Genomic DNA, 19,430 nt, shown 5'->3' on the forward strand with positions numbered 1-19,430 from the left:
CCGACACTCCAATACTATACTATACTATACCATACCGTACAGTGATATAGTAGCCGTGTGTGATAGTGACGGGGAAGCCAGAAGCCAGAAGCCAGAACCAAACGGTGAGCCCGAGCCGCCTCCAAGCTGACCATGATGGACTTCAGCTCCGGACGAAGATGCCTAAGTCGGTAATAGATATGGTTGGTAGCTGGAGAGCCGCCCCTGCTCTGACATGCGGCACAGTCCTTCGGCATCGCTAGCTGAACTTAGTTCCCCAGCCAGCGGGTATCCTAAATTAACAATATATTAAACTCGTGAACCAACCCCGGTCCCGCCAGCCCGTGTCTTGTTTCAAGCTAATATAACCGTGCCCTTTAGGCTCTAGCCTTGGAGCATGCGAGGCCCTGGGTTCTTGTAATCTTGTTTTCGTACTTTGTGATGCTGGTCTTATGGGTTCGATTCGAGTGTGAACGTCCCCACACTTGGGTGTAGTGAGTCAGGTCCTACAGGGATTAGTTGAAGTTTTTCGTTTCGCTTACTCAGGTGGTAGTCGTTCATCAGTGTATGTATCTCTATTGCCTCTATTGTTATTGCTGTGTTATTATTATTATTATTATTATTCAGATTTATGTCTAGATGTATACTGGATGGCTAGTAGCTCGGAGCTCAGCCCCTGTCCCTACCTACTGCTCATAAGTGACATTAACATGTCGGCTAACCATAATGTCCGTCCGCTGGGTACCGGCGCCGACGCCAACGCCGCCAGCACCAGGACCCCTGCCGTCAAATATTAACTTCTGGCTATCATCGTCACTCAGCTGACTATCCCTCCGTCCCCTCCTGCTCTGATGATTCCCCTTAACCTCTGTTACAGTTGAAGACATGTAGCCGTCTTGACTCTTCGAGTGGCCGTGCTGCGACAGCTCGTAGTTGGAAGCAAGTCGTGAAGGCCGGCTTCGGCTGCTATATCCTGTTCGACGGAGCGTGCTGTCGAAAAATTTCCGGAAGAGGGGGCGAAGGGTAGCGATATTGCCGACAAACATGCCGATGCCGTTTTCGGCAAAGCCCCAGATTACGACGTTGGCGACGGCGTAGAGGAAGTCGGTTTGGTTGGTGAGGTTGATCGTGTACTTGAGGCGGATGCAGGCTGAGAGTGAGGCACTGTAAAGGGGGGNGTAAGTCTGGGATTGTGTTTCAGGTTATGGGGCTTCGGGGGAGGTCGGTGGGGGGTGGGGATGCACGTACAGGATACCGAGACTCATGAGACCGATTACGGCTGCCTTGCTGTTGCGGTCCAGTTGGACATTCCAGAGGAGGGGGATTGGCCTGGCTGAGGTTAGTTCTGGCTGAATTTTGTCAAGTGGCGGATTGTGATACGGACATCAAAGCGGTAACCCAGTCTGTGGTTATGTTCACAGCGGTAGTGGCGTAGTAGACATCCGTCAAGACGTGAGCAGGTTTACAGGAACCTTCTCCCTTTTCAATAATACTCGTATCCCACATGGCCTCGGTGGGAATACAGTTGGTGAGGATGAAGATCAACGCAATGACATTCATCACTGTGAAGACCGCGATCGTTGCATACTGGATGTAGATATACACCTTTCGTCCCTCGGCCACTCGAATTAACATCCAACTGATGCTGAGTTTGATTGGGATGATGGCGGCGCAGTAGCCGACTTCGAAGATAAGGAAGAACTTCTGGCCGTCCGCCTGATACTTTTCGTTTCCGGGTTGGCTTAACCGCGAGGCGTGGATGCCGATACCGTTGAACGAACCCCCAATACATCCAGATGCCAGCACGCAGAAGGGTATCTTTTGGTCATTTCGTTAGCTGTAATATCCCCCAAGTATTTCCTGGAAGGCAACACATACCACTGCCGCCGTCATAATCCAATCTTCCACGGACCAGGATCTCCTGCTCACTCGGCAATATACACGCAGGAAAAAACTAATGAAGGCGAGAGCCGTCAACATAATGACGCTGCCAGCCACACTGGGCGCATGGTCACCGGTGATGGTCATAGTTCGATTCGACCCCGAAATCGATCAATGGCTGTCTGGTTGTCTTGGATATGATGGATCAGAAGTCGAAAGCCGGGGAACAGTGAGGACTGGGGACAGTCCCAATTAAAAACACAAACGTCTCGTTAGGTCGGTTTAACCAAGGCATGGGCATACCATCATCTCCTTTCTGGACGGAATAAAATGGGCCGCGTCTGGTTTCCCACTGGCCCACTTGGAACTATACCGGGTGGACCTCATTCGCCTACACAGATCGCTTGCAGAATCGCCCAGGCGGCGGAAGACGAGGACTAGATAGGGCTGCTCCGGCGGAGAGTCTGAAACAAGGAGTGATCCGCACGCCACTCGCTAATAATGTGGCAATGGCTTGTTACAAATTGCGGCTAGAACGGCGAGCCCACGAGATTCCTTGGATGGATAAATGGGGTTTAATTGAGGCTACCCTGCTTTCAGAAAACGAGCGACATAGGATCCCAGTGATCAACAAGCGATCTATCTGGACCTCTCTCTCGCCCATGCTCATAGTGGCCATATTCACGATCTGATGGTCCGCAGCAATTTTGTAGGGCGGAGACAAATCTTGGGTCGATGCTCGTGCCATGGTTCCATTTGCCCGCGTGGTGTGTACCTGAATCCGAATTCCAGCCAAACGCCAGACGACGAGGCCGGACCGCGGGGTTATAGGGACTGCATGGCCCAGCGATGGTCAAAGTACGGATAAGGTACGAATGCAAGAAGATCCTTGACCGGTTGGTACGTATCGTGCCAGGGATAGGTGTTTCTTGTGTTTCGAACCAGGCAATGGGCCTCGGTTAGGTCATGGCCATTTTACGGCAGAGCTTCGGCACTTGCTCATTCAAGGTCCCGGGGGGCCGGGTCCGCGAAGTTCTGGAGTGGCCTGAAAGTAGAAAACAACGACAACGGCGTGCCAACAAGGTTGTGTACCTGCAGTTTTCTTCGAGGCTTCTAGTGTTTATTTTTGGGTGTGGGAAGACAGCTTGGGCTAACAATTCCCCGCTCCAGCTGCCAGTGACACTCCCCGGCCCAGTCGTAGGTATGTACCAGTACGTACATCTCCTCGGTTCGTGCCCCTTGGCAAAGCTCCAGGGACATGGACTTACTAGCAAGCACCTGGGTTGACATACCGTCACAGAACATGCCACTGCTAACATTTCACGGTCTGTCAGGAGTTGACGTCTGCAATTCTGTTAGACGGTATGTTCTGCTGCCCGGGCAAAGTCAAAGCGGTCCAAGTCCACGCACGGTCTCCGACTTGAAACCACTCGGGTTGCTTAGTGCGAGTATGGGGCCCGCTGAAACTTCTGTCGACTTGTCGAGGCCTCTGCAGTACGTATTGACTCATTTCTCGAGGCGGAGATTGCTTTTCCGGAAAGAAATTGACAACCTGTGGACCTTATCATAACCGTCATTACTCAGTGATAGCCAATACAAGACAAGCTCCTTGGTCAGGGGTCCTGACTCGTTCGTTCCTCCTCTTGACGCCTTCTCCACCGTCGTGGGGTGGGCCCAGTGGCTCTTCAGGGCTAGCAGTGCCAGTGCATTTAATTAATTCTACAGCCAATAACCATGACAGTGTTTGCCGAACAGCTGCGTTGTTCTCGTCGTTGCACAATGAATATGCCATGGTCCCCATTAAGCGCCTATTCTGCTTGGATGCTAAGGCCAATGCAAGAGCCATAAGTAGCTAACGCGTTCAGAGGGGCTCAAGTTTTGGGATGGTTCGCCATGCTCTAGAAGTAACCTCTTACGTATCTGGAGCTGGGAGAGACTGTCCACGGGAATGTTTACGATGGGATATCTGTCTCCGAGGTGCAGAATACCTGGTTGCTTACCATTCCACTGGTCCTTGGAAAGCCGGTCAAATAGCAGCGCGAGTTCACCAACAATGATCGACCACAGCTCACCTTCCATACCGCTATTGCATTGCACCGCTGTGAACCAAAGCCATTCATTCGGGTCGCCAGTCTCCAACAATGATTAGGCAACTCCAGCTCCATGCTAGGAGTTTGAATGTCTACAAATAATATAACTCGATTCACCGGTTCTTATTATATTTTAAACCATTTAATCCACCTTGTCGCATTCGGTAGCAAAGACCGACACTACAGCTGGTCGAAAAACGGTCCATGATGGGCTCCAGAGCTATATTGTACATGACCAGCCCGAAGAACGCGCTGAATATATCTTCATATATCTTTTTTTGACTAATGACCCCCGGGTTATGCGAAAAGAACCCAGGCTAGAGGTGTTCGGTCGTTGTATGTCTATAATGGGAGTATGTCGGTAATGTAGGATTTAAGGTCGTGAGATCTTAACGGACTGGCTCGCCCTTTGAGGATGCAGGCGAATATGATGGCTATGCGTCATGCAAAGGGCATATCCCAGCAACAATAGCCGTGTGTCAATGCAACTTTGAATATCTGGGACACATGCTAAGATTTATAGTCGTTTGGGTAATTTACTATTCACTTCCCTGCAGCGGTTGCGACCGCCGGCCGCTCCATAGTGAAGCCATGGATGTACTAAATGACCACAGTGATTTCAGTATCTACTGTACAAGATCTGCTCCGATAGGAGATCATGGAACATCCCAATTATACCTTCCTGGAACCTGCTGATGAGGCACCAAACCGGGGGGGAAAATTATAAGAAGGTAAATGGATTACCCATTCTTACCTCGTTTCCAACGGTGTTACCACTAGCAACTGGGAAGCCGACTGGACCTGGCGTGGGATACCTTATCAAGTGTTCAGTGCAGGCTTAGACAACGTGTCCGTGCATACCAGCTACCTAGACAGTCCGGTTGCTGGAGTTCGTGCCTGTTAGCAACATGTGTGAAAAACGTTGTTGTCGTCCATGGTGCTACAAGCTGCTGGGAAGACACCTTCCGGAACAAACTTCCAGCCCGTCAGCCTTATCACATCATTCGAAGTCCTCAACAATGTTACCAGCGATTTACTGTCCATCCCATTCCTCGTTAAACGATTACCAAAGAGACTCTAGTTGTTCGTAGTCCATTGATGGGCCCAGCCTTGTTATGGCGCCAGACCAGAAGGTAAAGTTAGACGTGAACATTCCATGGCTCAACATTCGCTGATTATGATCTCAATAAGTAGGCATGAAATGGAATCCAGTCTAAATTTGTTAGATGGAGCGACCAACTTCTTTCAGTAACTTTTCACTCATACCTATTATAGTCGACACCAGAAATCGAATCGTGCGAAACGAGGAGGCCCTGCAGCTGCTTTAGATTCTTGAAGGCCTCATCAAAGACGTGGAAAAGAAATAAAGGCCTCCTTGATTGAAATCAAACACGGATACAAATATGTTTGAATAATTCGTCGGATCATAAATCAAATGTTGGCAAATATCGAATCTGCAAGCCAGCACTTGGATTTGGGGCGTCAATGCCGTGTGCATTATTTCCACGTGGGAACCTTATAACTGGGATGTTTACGTCAACTGTCAAGCAAACTAGCTCCATCTTTAATATATTTTAACCAATCCAGACACCAAATTGGTACTGAGGCCGGCCGAATGGCAGCAGCCCAGCTCAGCTCTAAGGCGAACGCCACAATCAGTTGTTGAATCCCGCATGTAATAGCAACAACTTCGATTGCAGACCGAAGCAACAGCACAGAGATATATAAGAAAGAAAAGGAGGTTCTCTTAGTATTCCTTTGGTTCTCGGGCAGATTTTAACTTGTTTGCTGACCACTTGAATCACAAGATCGAGATCCGATCAGATATGGTTAGATTTGCGGATACGGCCAAGGAGTTCGTTTCGAGTAGCGAATTTTCGATCCGGTGGGTCTGGGCTCTTCGGAGTAAACTGAAGACTTTGATCGCCTAAGCGAACATGGCAATACGGATGTCAGTTCGAGGTCCGAATCGGAGATACTCTACGTGCCAATATACTACGGAGTCGTAGGACATACGTAGTTGGCATCTTGTCGGCGATATCCATCGGATCGTCAGGGCCGTCTGATTAGCCGCCGTGCTCGTGCAGATCCCAGATTAAGCGACACGATGCATTATTGCCGACTGGAATCTGGGATTATGTCGCGCATGGAAACAATGGGCTTGTGCTTGTGTAGCAAGGGAAGAGGAGCACGTGTTTCGCGTGTTTCGCGTGCCATGTGCGATCAGGTGGACTGTGATGCTCGGGCTGATACACACGGGGCCTCCAAGCCTCGGCCAACCTGGCAACCGTCCTTTCCGAGACGCCAAACCCCAGACTGATTGGATCACCCAAACAATGTCTTGTTTCCGGAGCTTCTCGTGTCGCTGCACATTGTTTTTGCACCCGTTTCCAACATTGACCGAAGGGCCTCCCTGATCAAAAGAATGGCTGTCGTGGGCTGCGTTTGCCGAGACAAAGGTGCCCAAATAGCTGGCGAGGCCAAGTCAAAACAAAGTTCAACTAATACCAACAGTGTCGTACTCTCCAGTTCCAGAAACAACACGGCTCCTTCACGGACTCCCCGACTGACACTTTGGACTCCACACGAGGTGGCTTTGCTGCTCAAGTTCCACATTAGGTATGGCGAGGCCGTCGGCTGAGTTAACAGCCCTGCTTATTACTATTTAACGAAGCTAGGATTATGGCTGCTTGGCCAATCCAAGAAGGCGAGAGTCCCGCGTCCAGATTATCGGATACAAGAATCTGCTTGTCAAGATCCCGTTTGCCAATAGATCGCAGGGATCCCGATCCGCTGAGGACGAATCAATTACCTCACACCAGCCAAAGCTCAGCTGTTGACCCCAATTCGAGATGAAAATTCGGGGTGTCTGGGTAAAACAACCAGTTGTCAGACGTTTTGGCAGGTCAAGTCTCAGATCGGGCCAACTTTCTGGCTCTGGCGTGGATCTAGCGTGGATCTAGCGTGACCCCATCGTTCCTATCAGGCTCTAGGATCTGGGCAAGAGGCCCAGTGCACCCACGATCGTTCGATCTAATTGCATCTTGCGATCTCGTAATTATGGTGAAGAAGAGTGAGAGACTAATTGTCCTCCCATGGATTCCGGAGCTGAAAACTGTAACCATGGTTTCCCTCCTGCGATTGCTCCCGAACATCCAACGAAAATGATATGCATGATGGAAGTTGGATCCACACCAAGGTGAGACGCCTACGGGGTTGTTTTTGTGTGTCGCGGCCATCCCAGTGTTTCCAGCCTTGACGAACCCTCAATCAATTTGCGTCCGACTATTGGAGCAAGTGGGAATCCCCATTAATGGCTGTGACTATAACAAGCTGAGCTCGCCACACAAGGCTTGTTACCATGCTGAAGTCAATTTATTTGCCTTCGTTTTCTCACTCGCCTTGATTGCTCTCAGGGCCAAATTGTCCTAGTTGTGCAAATGCTTTGTCCACTATGAATGCTTGTTCCTTTTTCTTCCCCTTTTCTTTAATATATCCGGTCTCTCAACTTGATCGCTCATCTGAGTCATGTTAGATATGGACGATTTCCCCAATAGGGGTCGCCCGGAAGTTTCCTATCTGGCAGGCTTCATTGTCCTATCCTATGTTGTCAGTGTGATGGGATGTATTACGACACTCGAACTTCTTCATCGGCGGACATCTGCAGCTGGGTTTTATAACTGGTAAGTGGCTGAGTCACATATGACTCGGCAGATGACAACTCTGACTGATTGGTGAAACAGGTACCTGCTGCTCAGTTCTGCGATCTCAATGGGAGGAATCGGTATCTGGTGCATGCATTTTATCGGAAATCGCGCGATCGTTCTCGGCAACGGAGATGATAGCATTCAGGTCCTTTATAGCATATCATTTACCGGTGTTTCCTTTGTCCTTCCCGTGGTTGTCTTGCTTGCAGCCTTTTATGCCGCTGGGACCAGTGAAAAGGCAGGCTATTCCAGGATATTGATAGGAGGGGTGTTGACCGGAGGGTCAGTGTGTGGAATGCACTATGTTGGCCAACTGGGTATAAGCAATTACAAATGTGGCTACCGTGCTGGAAACGTGGCCGGTTCTGCAGTGATCGCAGTATTTGCTAGCACTGCTGCGCTCAGCATCTTCTTTCGATGGAGAGCTTCCTGGACAAATCGTTGGTGGAGGCGCGTTGTCTGTAGCTGCCTTTTGGCGGTGGCCGTGTCTGGCATGCATTGGATTGCTGCTGTTGGGACAACATACAGAGAACATGATCCATCTGCCAGCACTGGTGGTCAGTTATCCCGAACTCAGACTGTCATTATATGCTCTGTTCTGGTTAGTCTTGGATCCTCGACGTGATACGGGTCGCTGGGAAACTAACGGAATCGAACTAGGCTTTTGTTGCCTGTGCTGTCTTATCAGCATGTGCTATAACTGCTAATGGCGACCATAGAAAGCTAAGAACACAAGCACAACAGCTGGTCTTGGCCTCTGCTTTCTTTGACCCGGAAGGACGCATCATGGTTACGCCGCATGCTCTCCTTCCTACCAGGAAAATAGTCGATCGTTATATCGGAAAGGTGAGTCGCAGTGTCTGCTAGCCACCACCTCTCGCTACGTGCTCACCAATTCATCCACATTCTAGACTTTCAGCGACGATGATCTCACTCGAACCCACCCCGCATTCCTATGGGCCTTCCGAGCTAGCAGGAATTGGAGCCTTATCAAAGAGGTTGTTCCATATATGCGAGACAGGATAGATACCGAGCAACAGGCGCATCGGCGATACATTGCAAAAGGAATGGATCCAGAACAAGAAGCAGAGTTTAATGCAGGCTTTGATGACCTGTTCAAGCGCTACTTTTGCGTAGCAGCATATGATCTTGCTGATCAGGTTCGACAGCCCCTGGATGACTTGGGTATGTTGTACGATGATGTTTTAACCACTTCTATCCCGTCGTCACGGATTTCACGCGCAATGGGATACTCTGGACTACGCGCCGGCAAAGGCCAGTTGATGTTCACAGTTCGCCAACTGAGAAAACAAGAAGCGTCTCGGCTCGCCGCGTCCGGTTTCAGATTTGCTACCATTGATACCATCACGACTCTGCTCTCCAGTCGTATGAACGTTACATCAGAGGCGCTAGGAATCCACCTAAAGGATATGCGCGACTTTGCTACATCTAACCGGAACTTTCAGCCTGGTGTTCATCTCATTTCATTTATTACCCGCCCCACTGTCCATGATCGTTTCGAAGTATTAACCGCCACGGGCACTTCAAATCCCCTGCCGTCGATGACCTTGCACACGAAACGCTTGAAAATACCTCATTTGGAGTTGATCGCACATATGGAGGGGTGGCCAATCCAGACATGTTTGGATTGGTTGACTTCCGAGAACGCTCGAAGCCACAAGGATGCCAACGAGTTTCGCGAGGACTTAATCCGAGCAATGACCTATCTTGCTAGATCACTTCCAGCAGACATAAATTCTGCATCGCGCTTCTCACCGCGTCCTTTGATTGCGCCATGCCGCAGCACAAGGCTCTCCGATGACAAGACATGCATGCTACTCGCCTTCTGTACGATTGGATCACTGAGCACGTGCGTTGCCAACATAAACTATACCTTTATGCCCCTTCGGCTCTTCCGCATTCAACAACAAGTGAATAGCGGTGCTACCAATGTAGACGGGCTCGCCAAAGAACTCAACGAAGGCGTGCTCTTCTCGAATATTCGCACGAGCTCCCTTACCGGCTCTGAAATCGAATCATCGGTCTTTTCCAAACTCAACCTCTGGTCGCCCCGCAAACGGATCCCAGAATGCAAGCGGACGACATCTCAGGAGACTCTCACGGATGCCACGCCATTGGGAGACATTGTCGTACGCAAAGAAGTCAAAGTCGACGTGGCGAAATTAAGTGACCCAGCGATCGAAGCAGCCCTTGGAAGACAATCCTCGACCACTGTCGTGGAGGCCGGTAGTTCAGCTGCCCACACCTACGTCGATGACCTCTATAATCTCTGCTATTCCCCTCGGATGCGTTTGCGCCCAGAGCCCAGCTTCTGACCTGGCCCGACTTTTTAACAATATTTCATAATGCCTAAACGATATACCCCAACATCTTCTCGCCTTCCCACATACAACTGCGTGTCTGTCATCCCTCATGATGCTTTATTGCGCTCGTTGAAAGCAGATTGGGCGTCTTCGAACGGACATAAATCCATAGCATCCGATTGCATGGTTATGGCTGGAGTTTTTCTTTTATACATTTGTTTTCATCTGGTATATTATCCTCATTATTCGATGCTGGCGCATAGCTGATTTTGAAAAAAGAAGCAAATGGTTGGCAATGGTATCAAGACGAGGAGTAATTGAATATAATAATACCTTATGTATATATAAGTATATGTAATCTATCGGCGATAAAGATCTCCAATACATTCGTCGTTCAGGGAATCCATTTATTGTATAGATTCAGTGGAAGACAGTGAATGAATGCTACATGGCTAATAAACAGATACAAGCTAGCATGATATGCTCAAGAGTCAGCTTTCATAGGAATTGCAGTTCATGATTGTAAGCCATATAGTGAATCAGTCCAGCCAGATTGCACGAATATGAGCAAGAAGCAGAGGTGAGGAAAGCCCTTCTAAATTCTAAACGAACCCCAAATTTGCCAGGGTGGGCTTCATGTCTTTCTTTTTCCCAGACCTATACGCCAAAACAACTCCTGAAACAAAACCCAAGCCGAATCAGCGCCAACCTCCCGGAAAGAGATGCCAAGAAACAAACGCGTTAAAAAGGGAGGGAAAGAAAAGGAAAGCCAATGCGAGGCGCTAGACGTAACACTTGTACCGACCAGGATAGTAAGGAAGAACAAGACCCTCAATTGATAGAGACGAAACGGGCCGAATGCAAGTCCCGAATATTGCAAGATGCAAAAGACGTAGGCCGGTCCAATCATAGTCTCGTGAGGAACAGTTACGCATGCATACGGAACGCTCGCGTGGCAGAGTGGGAAGACCGAGGGACTGATTTGTTGGCAGGGTCGCACAGACGGCTCCAAATGCTGTCAGATATCGGAGAAATTTCAAAAACACCGCTAAAGTCGCTGACACAATATGCTCTGGTATAATGCAACCATAGAAAAAACGACCACCCAACACACTTGAATGCAATGGAGGAGTGAGCGAGAACAGGATGACGGCCGTGAAGTGATGGAATGATCCGAATAGATTCGTGGATCATTGTGAGGTATAGAATTAAGCTTTAGTGAGCGTTGCGGGTCCGGGTGATACGCTGACTCCGGCGTAATTTTTGCTCGGTTGAGTTGGATTCGCTTTGTTGGCTCGAGGTATCACTAGGCTCAGCGTCCTGCTTCCTTCTAGGCTTTAATCTCCTGCCCTTCTTCGGGAGAGGCAGGCTCTCTTCTCGCGACTCGGATGAGCTCGGCTCGATCTGCTCCTTGTCTCTATCCGTTGAGGAAGTTGATACTCCCTTATCGGGACTCACTCGAAGACGTAGGGAAACAAGATCATTCTGATCATCCCGAAATGCTATTCCAACTGTAACGTCTGGGAGAATCCGTCGTTTTTGGTCACGGACCCGAGTGCGCCGCGAGGCAGGTCGAGGATTATCTTCTTCATCGCTATCATCGGCTGATCGTTTACTTCCAGTGCTAAATGGAGATGAAGAGCGCGAAGATGGTTGAAATCGCGACTTCATGATTGCTCGCGAAGCTGGAGCCTCCAGAGGTTGTGCGTTGGCATCATCACCAATGAGGTTCATAAACGCATTGTCTATGTTTCCTCGGCATTGTTCGAGTACTTCCACTATGGTTTCACGGTCATACTTACCGCCGAGACCTTCCTGAATAACCGAAATTTTCCATGGGGAAGCCACATTGACTACATTGCCTTCCGACGGCGCAGTGGTATCCAGGGTTGCTTTGTCAAATTTAGGGATGCACGGCAAGCCCGTGTGAGGGCCATTAGAATGCCGCACGGATGAATAATGATGGAAGTCCTAAAAAGTTTATAGCGTTAGAATCAGAAAAGAGATCAGCAAAATAGAAGCTGGTAGCTCTTACATGAAAGGCAATGTGCATGGTTTCCCTTTCCTCGTCCCGCGGAGCGTGGACGTCACGGAAGTTCTGAACTCCATAATCTGTATAGACATTGACGTCCTTCTTGAACGACTGGCAAAATGCTTGTATCTCCTCTGCTCCACCCCATACGCCGTTCTTCCGTGATTCTGCTACCCTTGAGTCAAAGCTTCGTTCCTTATCTTTGACCGACGGAGGAGGAGCAGGACTTGCAGATGATGAAGAGCAGTAAGTATTCCTAGCTGCTTCGGCTGCTGCGCGCCTAGGTGCCCTACGCTCCCCACCAGCCGCTGCTATGAAGCTCATGAAGTATTCCCGGTTGGTAAAGATGTGGTCTGCGAGTCGCGTTCGGATGTGGTCGGCATGGTGGAAGTCTCCGTACAATTGATCCGATAGAGCGTAATAGAGGCAATTACCTACGAGTAACCAGTTAGAAACACTATATAACCCAGGAAAAACAAGGGTGGAGAAGATTGAGGCCGATTTCTCGACGTTGGGGAATCATTACCATCACCCTCGGTAGGAAGAGCATAAAGCCCTAGCTGAGTGAGGCTAGCAAGTTCTAAGCACTCTGTCTCAGCTTTCCCGCGTGTGTTCCTGGAGTTTGCGGGGCGGCCTTCTTGGGAGCTCTGTTCCGATGGCGGATTCTCAGGTCTGTGATCGTTGACCGAGCTCCCTTCGAGATGGCTACCATGGTGAGGGGCAATTATAGGCACAATTCTGGCGCCTCTGGGGACATCAGCCATGGTTGAATAATCCCTACCCCACGAAGGACCCTCATTGAGGAGGGTAGAGAAGCAAGCCACGTCGAGCCAGAGTGAGAGGGAAAGAGAGGGCTCGAAATGGGGAGAGACGAAGGGTCGGTGGAGCGAGGATGGAGGACTCGGAGGAGAGGAAAAAGAAATACGGAGCTTAAAAAAAAATAGTAACAGCCAGGGTTGACTCGGGAAAAATTGGATGATTAGAAAAGCACAGTGCCTGCCTCAGCAGGGCACAAAGAGGAAAGAACGCCCTCTCTCTTCTTCTTTAGACTTTGACTCGATGAATCACACTTTCAGTCAACCGAATAGTATGAATGCGTTGGAGAGTTTCTTGCCAGTTGATTGTTGCCTCCGCGTTTTGTATTTGGTAACAGCCCTGTCACTGTATCATTGGTTTTAACTCCGGGGGCGCTGGGCTGTGGGCACACGTATCTTCCTTCCTCTTCCGGCTAAGTACGCGGTGTATTCTCGGCGCGTCGCGCTTCCTGTTCGAGCCTCAGCCAGCTCCTGACAGAACACGTCGTCATCGAAATGTGTTAAGTAGGGACCCAGGATGTTCGTTGTCGGTGGACGGTGAACTTGTCTTCTCATCAGCCCTAGCAGTGGCGGTGCAACAGGGCAATACGTAGTTGGAGAAGTCTCGTGTCTTGCGCTGATGACGGAGAACCCCGCACGAGGGCCACAACAAAGAGCGCGGAGAACGAGAACTTGACAACGACAGTGTTGACAAAGAACGGTTGCTTGCATTTAGATATCCTCCATTTCTCATCATCTCTACTTGTCGCACGGGCCTATTAGCTGTAGTTCCTTGATGTATTCCCGTGAAGCACTGCAAGAAGCCGATTTGCATGCCCCGCCACAAGTGCCAGATTCCAAGTCTCCAACTACTACTACCGGTTAACTTAATCAAACTCTACCATCTGCCCACTTGGCAATAAGGTGACAGCGACCTTGGGGTACCTTAGCTCTTGACTGTCAGTCTATGTCACTCTGCAGTTGCTACTTATTTCTCCTTGTCGCATCGTATCTTTGTCCTTTCCCTTCTCCCACTGACTCACAACTCGATCGTACTGAATCTCCGCCTTTGTGGATGTGATAGAGAGTAGCAATGGCCGCAAATAACATCGTAATATTAGGGTACGATATCTTCTTTCAATCCAATTTTTTTTTTTAAACCATGGACTAACCATTACCAACAGGGCTGGTGTCTCTGGATTGACAACCGCATACCTTTTGTCCCAAGACCCCAGAAACTCCATTACTGTCGTTGCCAAGCATATGCCCGGGGACTACGATATAGAATACTGTTCCCCTTGGGCTGGTGCTAATTACCTTCCGTATGTTCGTCCTATCCGCTATTTGTAACCCCATCCTCGCCGTTAACACCAGAGCTCAGAACCGGACATCCCGGCAGTAACCATGCTAAATGGGAACAAGAGACATGGCAACCATTGAAGGAACTGACAGAAAATTATCCTGAGGCAGGGATTCATTTCCAAGGTAAACCGTCCTTGAATGAGATACGTAATTCGCTAATGAGGGAATAGAATCGATCGTTTACAATCGAAAGAAGGACCAGGAAACCTCCATCGGCCAGTGGTTTTCAGCCCTAGTCAGTGATAACCCATGGTACAAAGATATTGTTCCCGATGTAAGTATTCTGGATCTTGTTGCACCATGTAGCTATTCTATGCCAATCTACTAACCATCCCTGCCCAGTTCAAACCCATCCCAAAAGACCAACTAGCTTCCGGAATCGACAACGCCCAAATTTTCACTTCAGTATGCATTAACACTGCAGTATACCTCCCCTGGCTAGTCGGGCAGTGCCGCAAGAACGGCACAGTATTCAAGCGCGCAGTTTTCAATCACGTATCAGACGCGGCAAACGCCCATCACTCCGGCAGACCCGCCGACGTCGTCGTAAACTGCACCGGCCTATCATCCAAAAAGCTAGGCGGCGTTCTCGACGAAAAGCTTCACCCAGGCCGCGGCCAAATCGTTGTAGTCCGAAACGACCCCGGCAAGATGGTATCAGTCTCGGGAACGGACGACGGCGAGGACGAGCTGGTCTACATGATGACCCGTGCCGCTGGCGGTGGAACTATCCTAGGTGGCTGCTATCAGAAGCACCAGTGGGACCCATTGCCCGATCCCAACCTGGCAGTCCGTATTATGAAGCGGGCTATCTCTATATGCCCAGAACTAGTGTCCAAAGGAAAAGGGATTGAAGGCCTAGATATCATAAGGCATGGCGTTGGACTGCGGCCTCTGAGGGATGGTGGACCGCGTATCGAGGCGGAGAAGATTGATGGTGTTGCAGTTGTGCATAATTATGGCCATGGTGGGTTTGGATATCAAGCTTCCTACGGCTGCGCGGCTGAGGCCGTGCGGCTAGTGAAGGAGACTTTGCAGGAAAAAGTCCAGGCGAAGCTATAAATTTTGGAATTGTATAGATACTGGTATAATAAAGCGGCCATGTGCGTGGAGATTTACCAGTACTTTAACCCCGACATTGAAATTCAAATTACTTTTAGTATCGAAAATACCAACGAACCTTGGATTATCACACGAATAGAGTTTCTTTCCATTTTCCTAAATTTCCCGACAATATAAAGTATTAAACACGCAAGGTAATTAACTTCCCCAGATTGCCCGTAAGACGTCGACATTGCGTCATCACAACCATGTAATACTAGTATTCCGGGAATTGGATTAAACACCAGACTGCAACTCATTCTTTCCATGTTTCTGCCTTAACTTAAACCGACTGAATAGATTATACCGGGAATATACGGATACGTTTTTACGAAAGGATACAATTATCAGAATGAAATACAAAGCTCCCGAGGTCGAAGAAGAGCACGAAGAAGACGATGTGACGAGCGCGCCAAAGCGCAAGAGGGGCGACGAGGAAACGCCTGTGGTTCAGGAGAAGATTGCAGACGAGACAGAGTCGCAGCCACCAAGTAAGGCTGCCAGGGCTGGTGAAGTTCCTGATGAACAGGAAGATGTCGATGAGGAATTCCTCAACGAGGGAGGGTCTGATGAAGACGGTCTTGACCAGGAGGAGCTTGACGAGGAAGACTTCGACGAGGACTTGAGCGATCTGGGTGATGAGGAGAGTGAAGAAATGGAAGAGGCTGAACCAAAAAAGGGCACGAGCCAGAAGAAGTCGGGACAGCCTCTAAGTGGTGAAAAACTGAAGAAGACCATTGAGAAATATGGTCATGGTCCGCTTGAGGGAACAGCGATTGAAGAGAAAGCGCTTACCGGATCAGCTGATACCATTCTCGCTATGCTTATTGATGCTATGTTAAAGTCGAAGCCGTTGTCCCATGAACTCACGGATCGTACACTGCGTAAACTTGTTGACGTTGGATATCACGATATCCAGAAGCTAGGGGATGCTAGCTGGGAAGAGAGAGCCACGGTCCTGAAGGATGGAGGATACAATCGATACAGAGAACAGGGTTCAACAAACCTGGGGAAATTGGTTGAGTTCGTTAACGAGAATTATGGTGGGTATCCCCGTTCTTTGAACGTTCAGGTCCAGCTGCTTCGAGCTAACTCGAGATTACAGATGGGGATCTGAACAATCTCTTAAAGTCTGCGGAGTATGACCCCCAGAGAACGAGACAACTTGTAAAGGAAATCCACGGCCTCGGAGACCTGGGCGTGGAACTCTTCTTCAACAACGTGCAAAGCGTCTGGCCATCTATCGCTCCGTTTGTTGATTCTCGGAGTCTGCAAACAGCGCAGGATGCTGGGCTGGGGACTGACCTGGACGCCATTTATGCAGATTTGGAGAAAGACTCAAACAGGATGTGCAAATTGGCAAATGCCTTGTCAACCGCTAGATTAGAGAAACGAGTGGGAGATCTGATGGCGATTTGATTGTTTTTCTGCTGGGTTCGGATGAGCATTGGTGGCTATTCACCAACATTGCTCTTCTCCTGTGTGGGCAAGATCCCATCTGATGATAGAATTAGCTTGGCTGAAAGCGTATACCTAACAATAACAAGACAACTTCTTGAGGTTGTGTATATTTATAGAGGTCTGGGATCAACATCGAGATGTGTCAATCGAAATGCTCCCAGCCACTTGGAGCAGCCGCAGGGTGCCGCTGAGTCATCCGCGCCCGCCCTGCTCTTGGCAGACCCGCTGTTGCGCCTCACTGGGAAAGGATGCTGGGAGTTGCTGTTCACGTCCCCAGCCTTTCATCCGCACTTTTCTTCTCTTTCTCGCTTTTTATTCACGGCTTATTTGGAAGATAGACTACCCTTTCCTCCTATCCCGACTCCTTGGTTGAACTGCTAGCAATCGCACGCTCCTACTCCTTGCGACAATCTTGCTACCTAGCTCCCCTGAGGCCCTGACAGATTCGTCGACTACAACAAGCTACGTGGTTGTTTATCGAGCTCGATCTAGGCAACAGACATTCTCATCCAGCAGCGCAACAACCCGCACGCTTTGATATCTTCGTATTGCCGGAGTTCCTCCCATACTCGCCAACTTCAAACCCACACCGGACACAGCTACTCCGCGACAACCTAGCATAACCTTCAAAATGGATTTCTCCAACATCTTGTATGCTGCAACATGTTGTTGTCTATTTGTCGAAGAGCGAATTGATTGCTGACTTCTTACTCTTTGCTTTAGCCGCTTTGCCAACATCGCCGTTGGTGCCATCATGGTTCTTGGTGGCATTGCCCAGTTCTTCCCGATAAGCATGAGCCACATCATCACTGGTGTCTATGTGATTCTGTTTGGTCTGAGTAAGTCTCCCCTGCCAAGCCGAACCGTAACCGATGTCCGCGGAAACTGACTTGTTGTAGTCGTTGCTGGGTTGGAGTTCTTGCCCAACGTCCCCGACTATATCTACCGCTATGCGTCCTTCCTGTTCTCCTTCGTCGGCCGTGGTGTTTGTAAGTTTTGTCTCTTGAGTTTTCGTTCAATGGCCGGGGGCTGACATCTTTGTGAAGTCTATATCTTTGTCGGGTGTCTCATTCTCCACGGCCACGTCTTGCAATACATTGCTGCTTCGATTGTCGGCATCCTTGGTATCGGTTACGTCGTCTTGGAATTCGTCCCGTCTATCGAACCTCCATCCAACATGCGTGAGGCCGACCAGGGCTGGGGCGCCGAGCAGGTTGTCTAAGGCTTATAGCGCATGTTCGTGGGGTCGGAAACCGGATTGCGACACGATACAACCTTCATCGTGCTTTGAGCAACCATTGCGATCGATGAACGGCCGATTGCGTTTCTCCATGATATAAACCGCGAGATTCAAGCTCGAAGAATTCGGGATTCTCATGATGAACGATATTCCATGAGTGTGATGAATGACTTTCCGACGATTGAAGTGAAATATAGGCGAGAAGGACGATATGTGGTGGATATACACTACTTTCTATTTGGGCATCTTATTCGGGGACGGTGGATCCTCATTATTTTCTGAGGGCCAATATATTCAGCCACGCTTTTCTTATTATTTTTTCTTATTGTCCTATTTCTGGTTTACTTATTGCTGTCCGGTTGGTCTGCTCACCCGCACTGTATCATACATTCTGTAGATGGGCCATTATTGTGACTAGCTATTACTTTTTAACCTAACGAGTAGCGATCATGAAACCAATTTTATCCACGACGCCCAAATATCGTTCTTCGAGAGGAAAAGAGATGGGAGAAGTCGTTTATCTAATCAACCACTCCATCTAATCTCTTACTTAATCCCGAGTCCAAGCAACGATACGAGTCAGTGACATGCGTGGTCAGTGACCATGGATGCCGCTTGTTGAGATTAGTGCCCGTTTTTGATGTTGGCTGTCGTCAACTCCACCAAGTATCCAGCACAGGACAAGCACTACTGGTTAACACGTGGTTCGAGATTATGACGGGTAGGTAATCTCAGGGAAGATTCGACGTTCATTATTACCTGGTCGCCATGATTCGTGAGCACTGGGCGGTGGACAATATTCAGGCGTCACGCAGGAAGGCTGGGCCCGAGGACGGAACATGGAGGCCCTGCCGTAAGCGGGGCTGTGTCTTGAGCCTTAAGGAATAACGAGGAGTCGGATCCTGATGCCTGGTTCGTGTTATCACGTTGCGGCTTGTGATTGACTCTCCGTCTCGAGAGAATTGAGAGTCAAGGTCAAGACCGAGAGCAAAATCCGGAGTCCCCAGGCTGGGACTTGCAGCTTTATCCTCCAAGTTTGGAAAGCAACGCCGAGCACTCGCAAGGGAGTGGGTTACGTATTGCTGAGAACGCACGTGTGTTCGATGAAGGGAGAAGCTGCCACGCTGAGGCTATGCACTCCGAACGAGGTTTATCTAGATTCTTGACCGGCGTATTGCGCAGGGATGGTAGCGTCACGGCTTGGTAGTACAGGCAGCATTAAGTACTGTAGTACTTGGACAGAACTCTGTACCTTCCATGTCAAGCACAGGGATGAGCCGGGATGCGAGCGTGCATTTCAGTCGGACAAAGTCGGTAGCAGCGTTATTTTAATGCAGGTATTATAGATCGATATCATGATTCTGGCATGGCCCTTGTCGTGTCATGCCGTCTGCCGTATTTTGAGACCTAAGAGTCACGCCATGGCTTTCCGACCCAGGGGTTTCCACTGGGCGCAACA

The 19,430-nt window shown here is 49.4% G+C and overlaps 6 protein-coding genes across 6 annotated transcripts; 4 read left to right on the top strand and 2 right to left on the bottom strand.

The window, feature by feature from the left end:
- Positions 1 to 665: 665 nt before the first annotated feature.
- On the bottom strand, positions 666 to 2,007 carry ASPSYDRAFT_85753 (uncharacterized protein; the record flags this gene model as incomplete). The annotated part of the gene is made up of 4 exons (XM_040851557.1): positions 666 to 1,143; positions 1,228 to 1,308; positions 1,364 to 1,797; positions 1,858 to 2,007. 4 exons carry the CDS (start codon positions 2,005 to 2,007, stop codon positions 666 to 668), a joined length of 1,143 nt encoding a protein of 380 aa, XP_040705861.1.
- Positions 2,008 to 2,776: 769 nt separating this feature from the next.
- ASPSYDRAFT_40646 (uncharacterized protein) lies at positions 2,777 to 3,366 on the top strand. Its single transcript, XM_040846119.1, has one exon. The coding sequence runs from the start codon at positions 2,827 to 2,829 to the stop codon at positions 3,145 to 3,147; it is 321 nt and encodes a 106-aa protein (XP_040705862.1). The 5' UTR covers positions 2,777 to 2,826; the 3' UTR covers positions 3,148 to 3,366.
- Positions 3,367 to 7,478: 4,112 nt separating this feature from the next.
- Positions 7,479 to 9,993, top strand: ASPSYDRAFT_27712 (MHYT domain-containing protein; the record flags this gene model as incomplete). Its single annotated transcript, XM_040844428.1, has 4 exons — positions 7,479 to 7,633; positions 7,694 to 8,258; positions 8,318 to 8,503; positions 8,569 to 9,993. The coding sequence occupies 4 exons, from the start codon at positions 7,479 to 7,481 to the stop codon at positions 9,991 to 9,993; spliced, it is 2,331 nt and encodes a 776-aa protein (XP_040705863.1).
- A 1,203-nt stretch (positions 9,994 to 11,196) lies between these two features.
- ASPSYDRAFT_27713 (OTU domain-containing protein) lies at positions 11,197 to 12,777 on the bottom strand (the record flags this gene model as incomplete). Its single annotated transcript, XM_040844429.1, has 3 exons — positions 11,197 to 11,952; positions 12,017 to 12,447; positions 12,540 to 12,777. 3 exons carry the CDS (start codon positions 12,775 to 12,777, stop codon positions 11,197 to 11,199), a joined length of 1,425 nt encoding a protein of 474 aa, XP_040705864.1.
- A 706-nt stretch (positions 12,778 to 13,483) lies between these two features.
- ASPSYDRAFT_40652 (FAD-dependent oxidoreductase) lies at positions 13,484 to 15,367 on the top strand. The gene is made up of 5 exons (XM_040846121.1): positions 13,484 to 13,929; positions 13,992 to 14,129; positions 14,189 to 14,292; positions 14,340 to 14,443; positions 14,512 to 15,367. Exons 1-5 carry the CDS (start codon positions 13,901 to 13,903, stop codon positions 15,229 to 15,231), a joined length of 1,095 nt encoding a protein of 364 aa, XP_040705865.1. The 5' UTR covers positions 13,484 to 13,900; the 3' UTR covers positions 15,232 to 15,367.
- A 255-nt stretch (positions 15,368 to 15,622) lies between these two features.
- On the top strand, positions 15,623 to 17,953 carry ASPSYDRAFT_55004 (TVP15 family protein; the record flags this gene model as incomplete). The annotated part of the gene is made up of 5 exons (XM_040848959.1): positions 15,623 to 16,313; positions 16,376 to 16,640; positions 17,455 to 17,570; positions 17,631 to 17,720; positions 17,778 to 17,953. The coding sequence occupies 5 exons, from the start codon at positions 15,623 to 15,625 to the stop codon at positions 17,951 to 17,953; spliced, it is 1,338 nt and encodes a 445-aa protein (XP_040705866.1).
- Between the last annotated feature and the right edge of the window lie 1,477 nt (positions 17,954 to 19,430).

Source organism: Aspergillus sydowii, assembly GCF_001890705.1.
Source record: "Aspergillus sydowii CBS 593.65 unplaced genomic scaffold ASPSYscaffold_2, whole genome shotgun sequence".
Taxonomy (NCBI): Eukaryota; Fungi; Ascomycota; class Eurotiomycetes; order Eurotiales; family Aspergillaceae; genus Aspergillus; species Aspergillus sydowii.

Bases quoted from the DNA above. Each gene is read 5' to 3' on its own strand.
- ASPSYDRAFT_40646 (XM_040846119.1), top strand. From the start codon at position 2,827: ATGGCCATTTTACGGCAGAGCTTCGGCACTTGCTCATTCAAGGTCCCG.
- ASPSYDRAFT_40652 (XM_040846121.1), top strand. From the start codon at position 13,901: ATGGCCGCAAATAACATCGTAATATTAGG. The intron at 14,130-14,188 runs GTATGTTCGTCC...ACCAGAGCTCAG, and splicing joins GCTGGTGCTAATTACCTTCC to AACCGGACATCCCGGCAGTA. The intron at 14,293-14,339 runs GTAAACCGTCCT...ATGAGGGAATAG, and splicing joins GGCAGGGATTCATTTCCAAG to AATCGATCGTTTACAATCGA.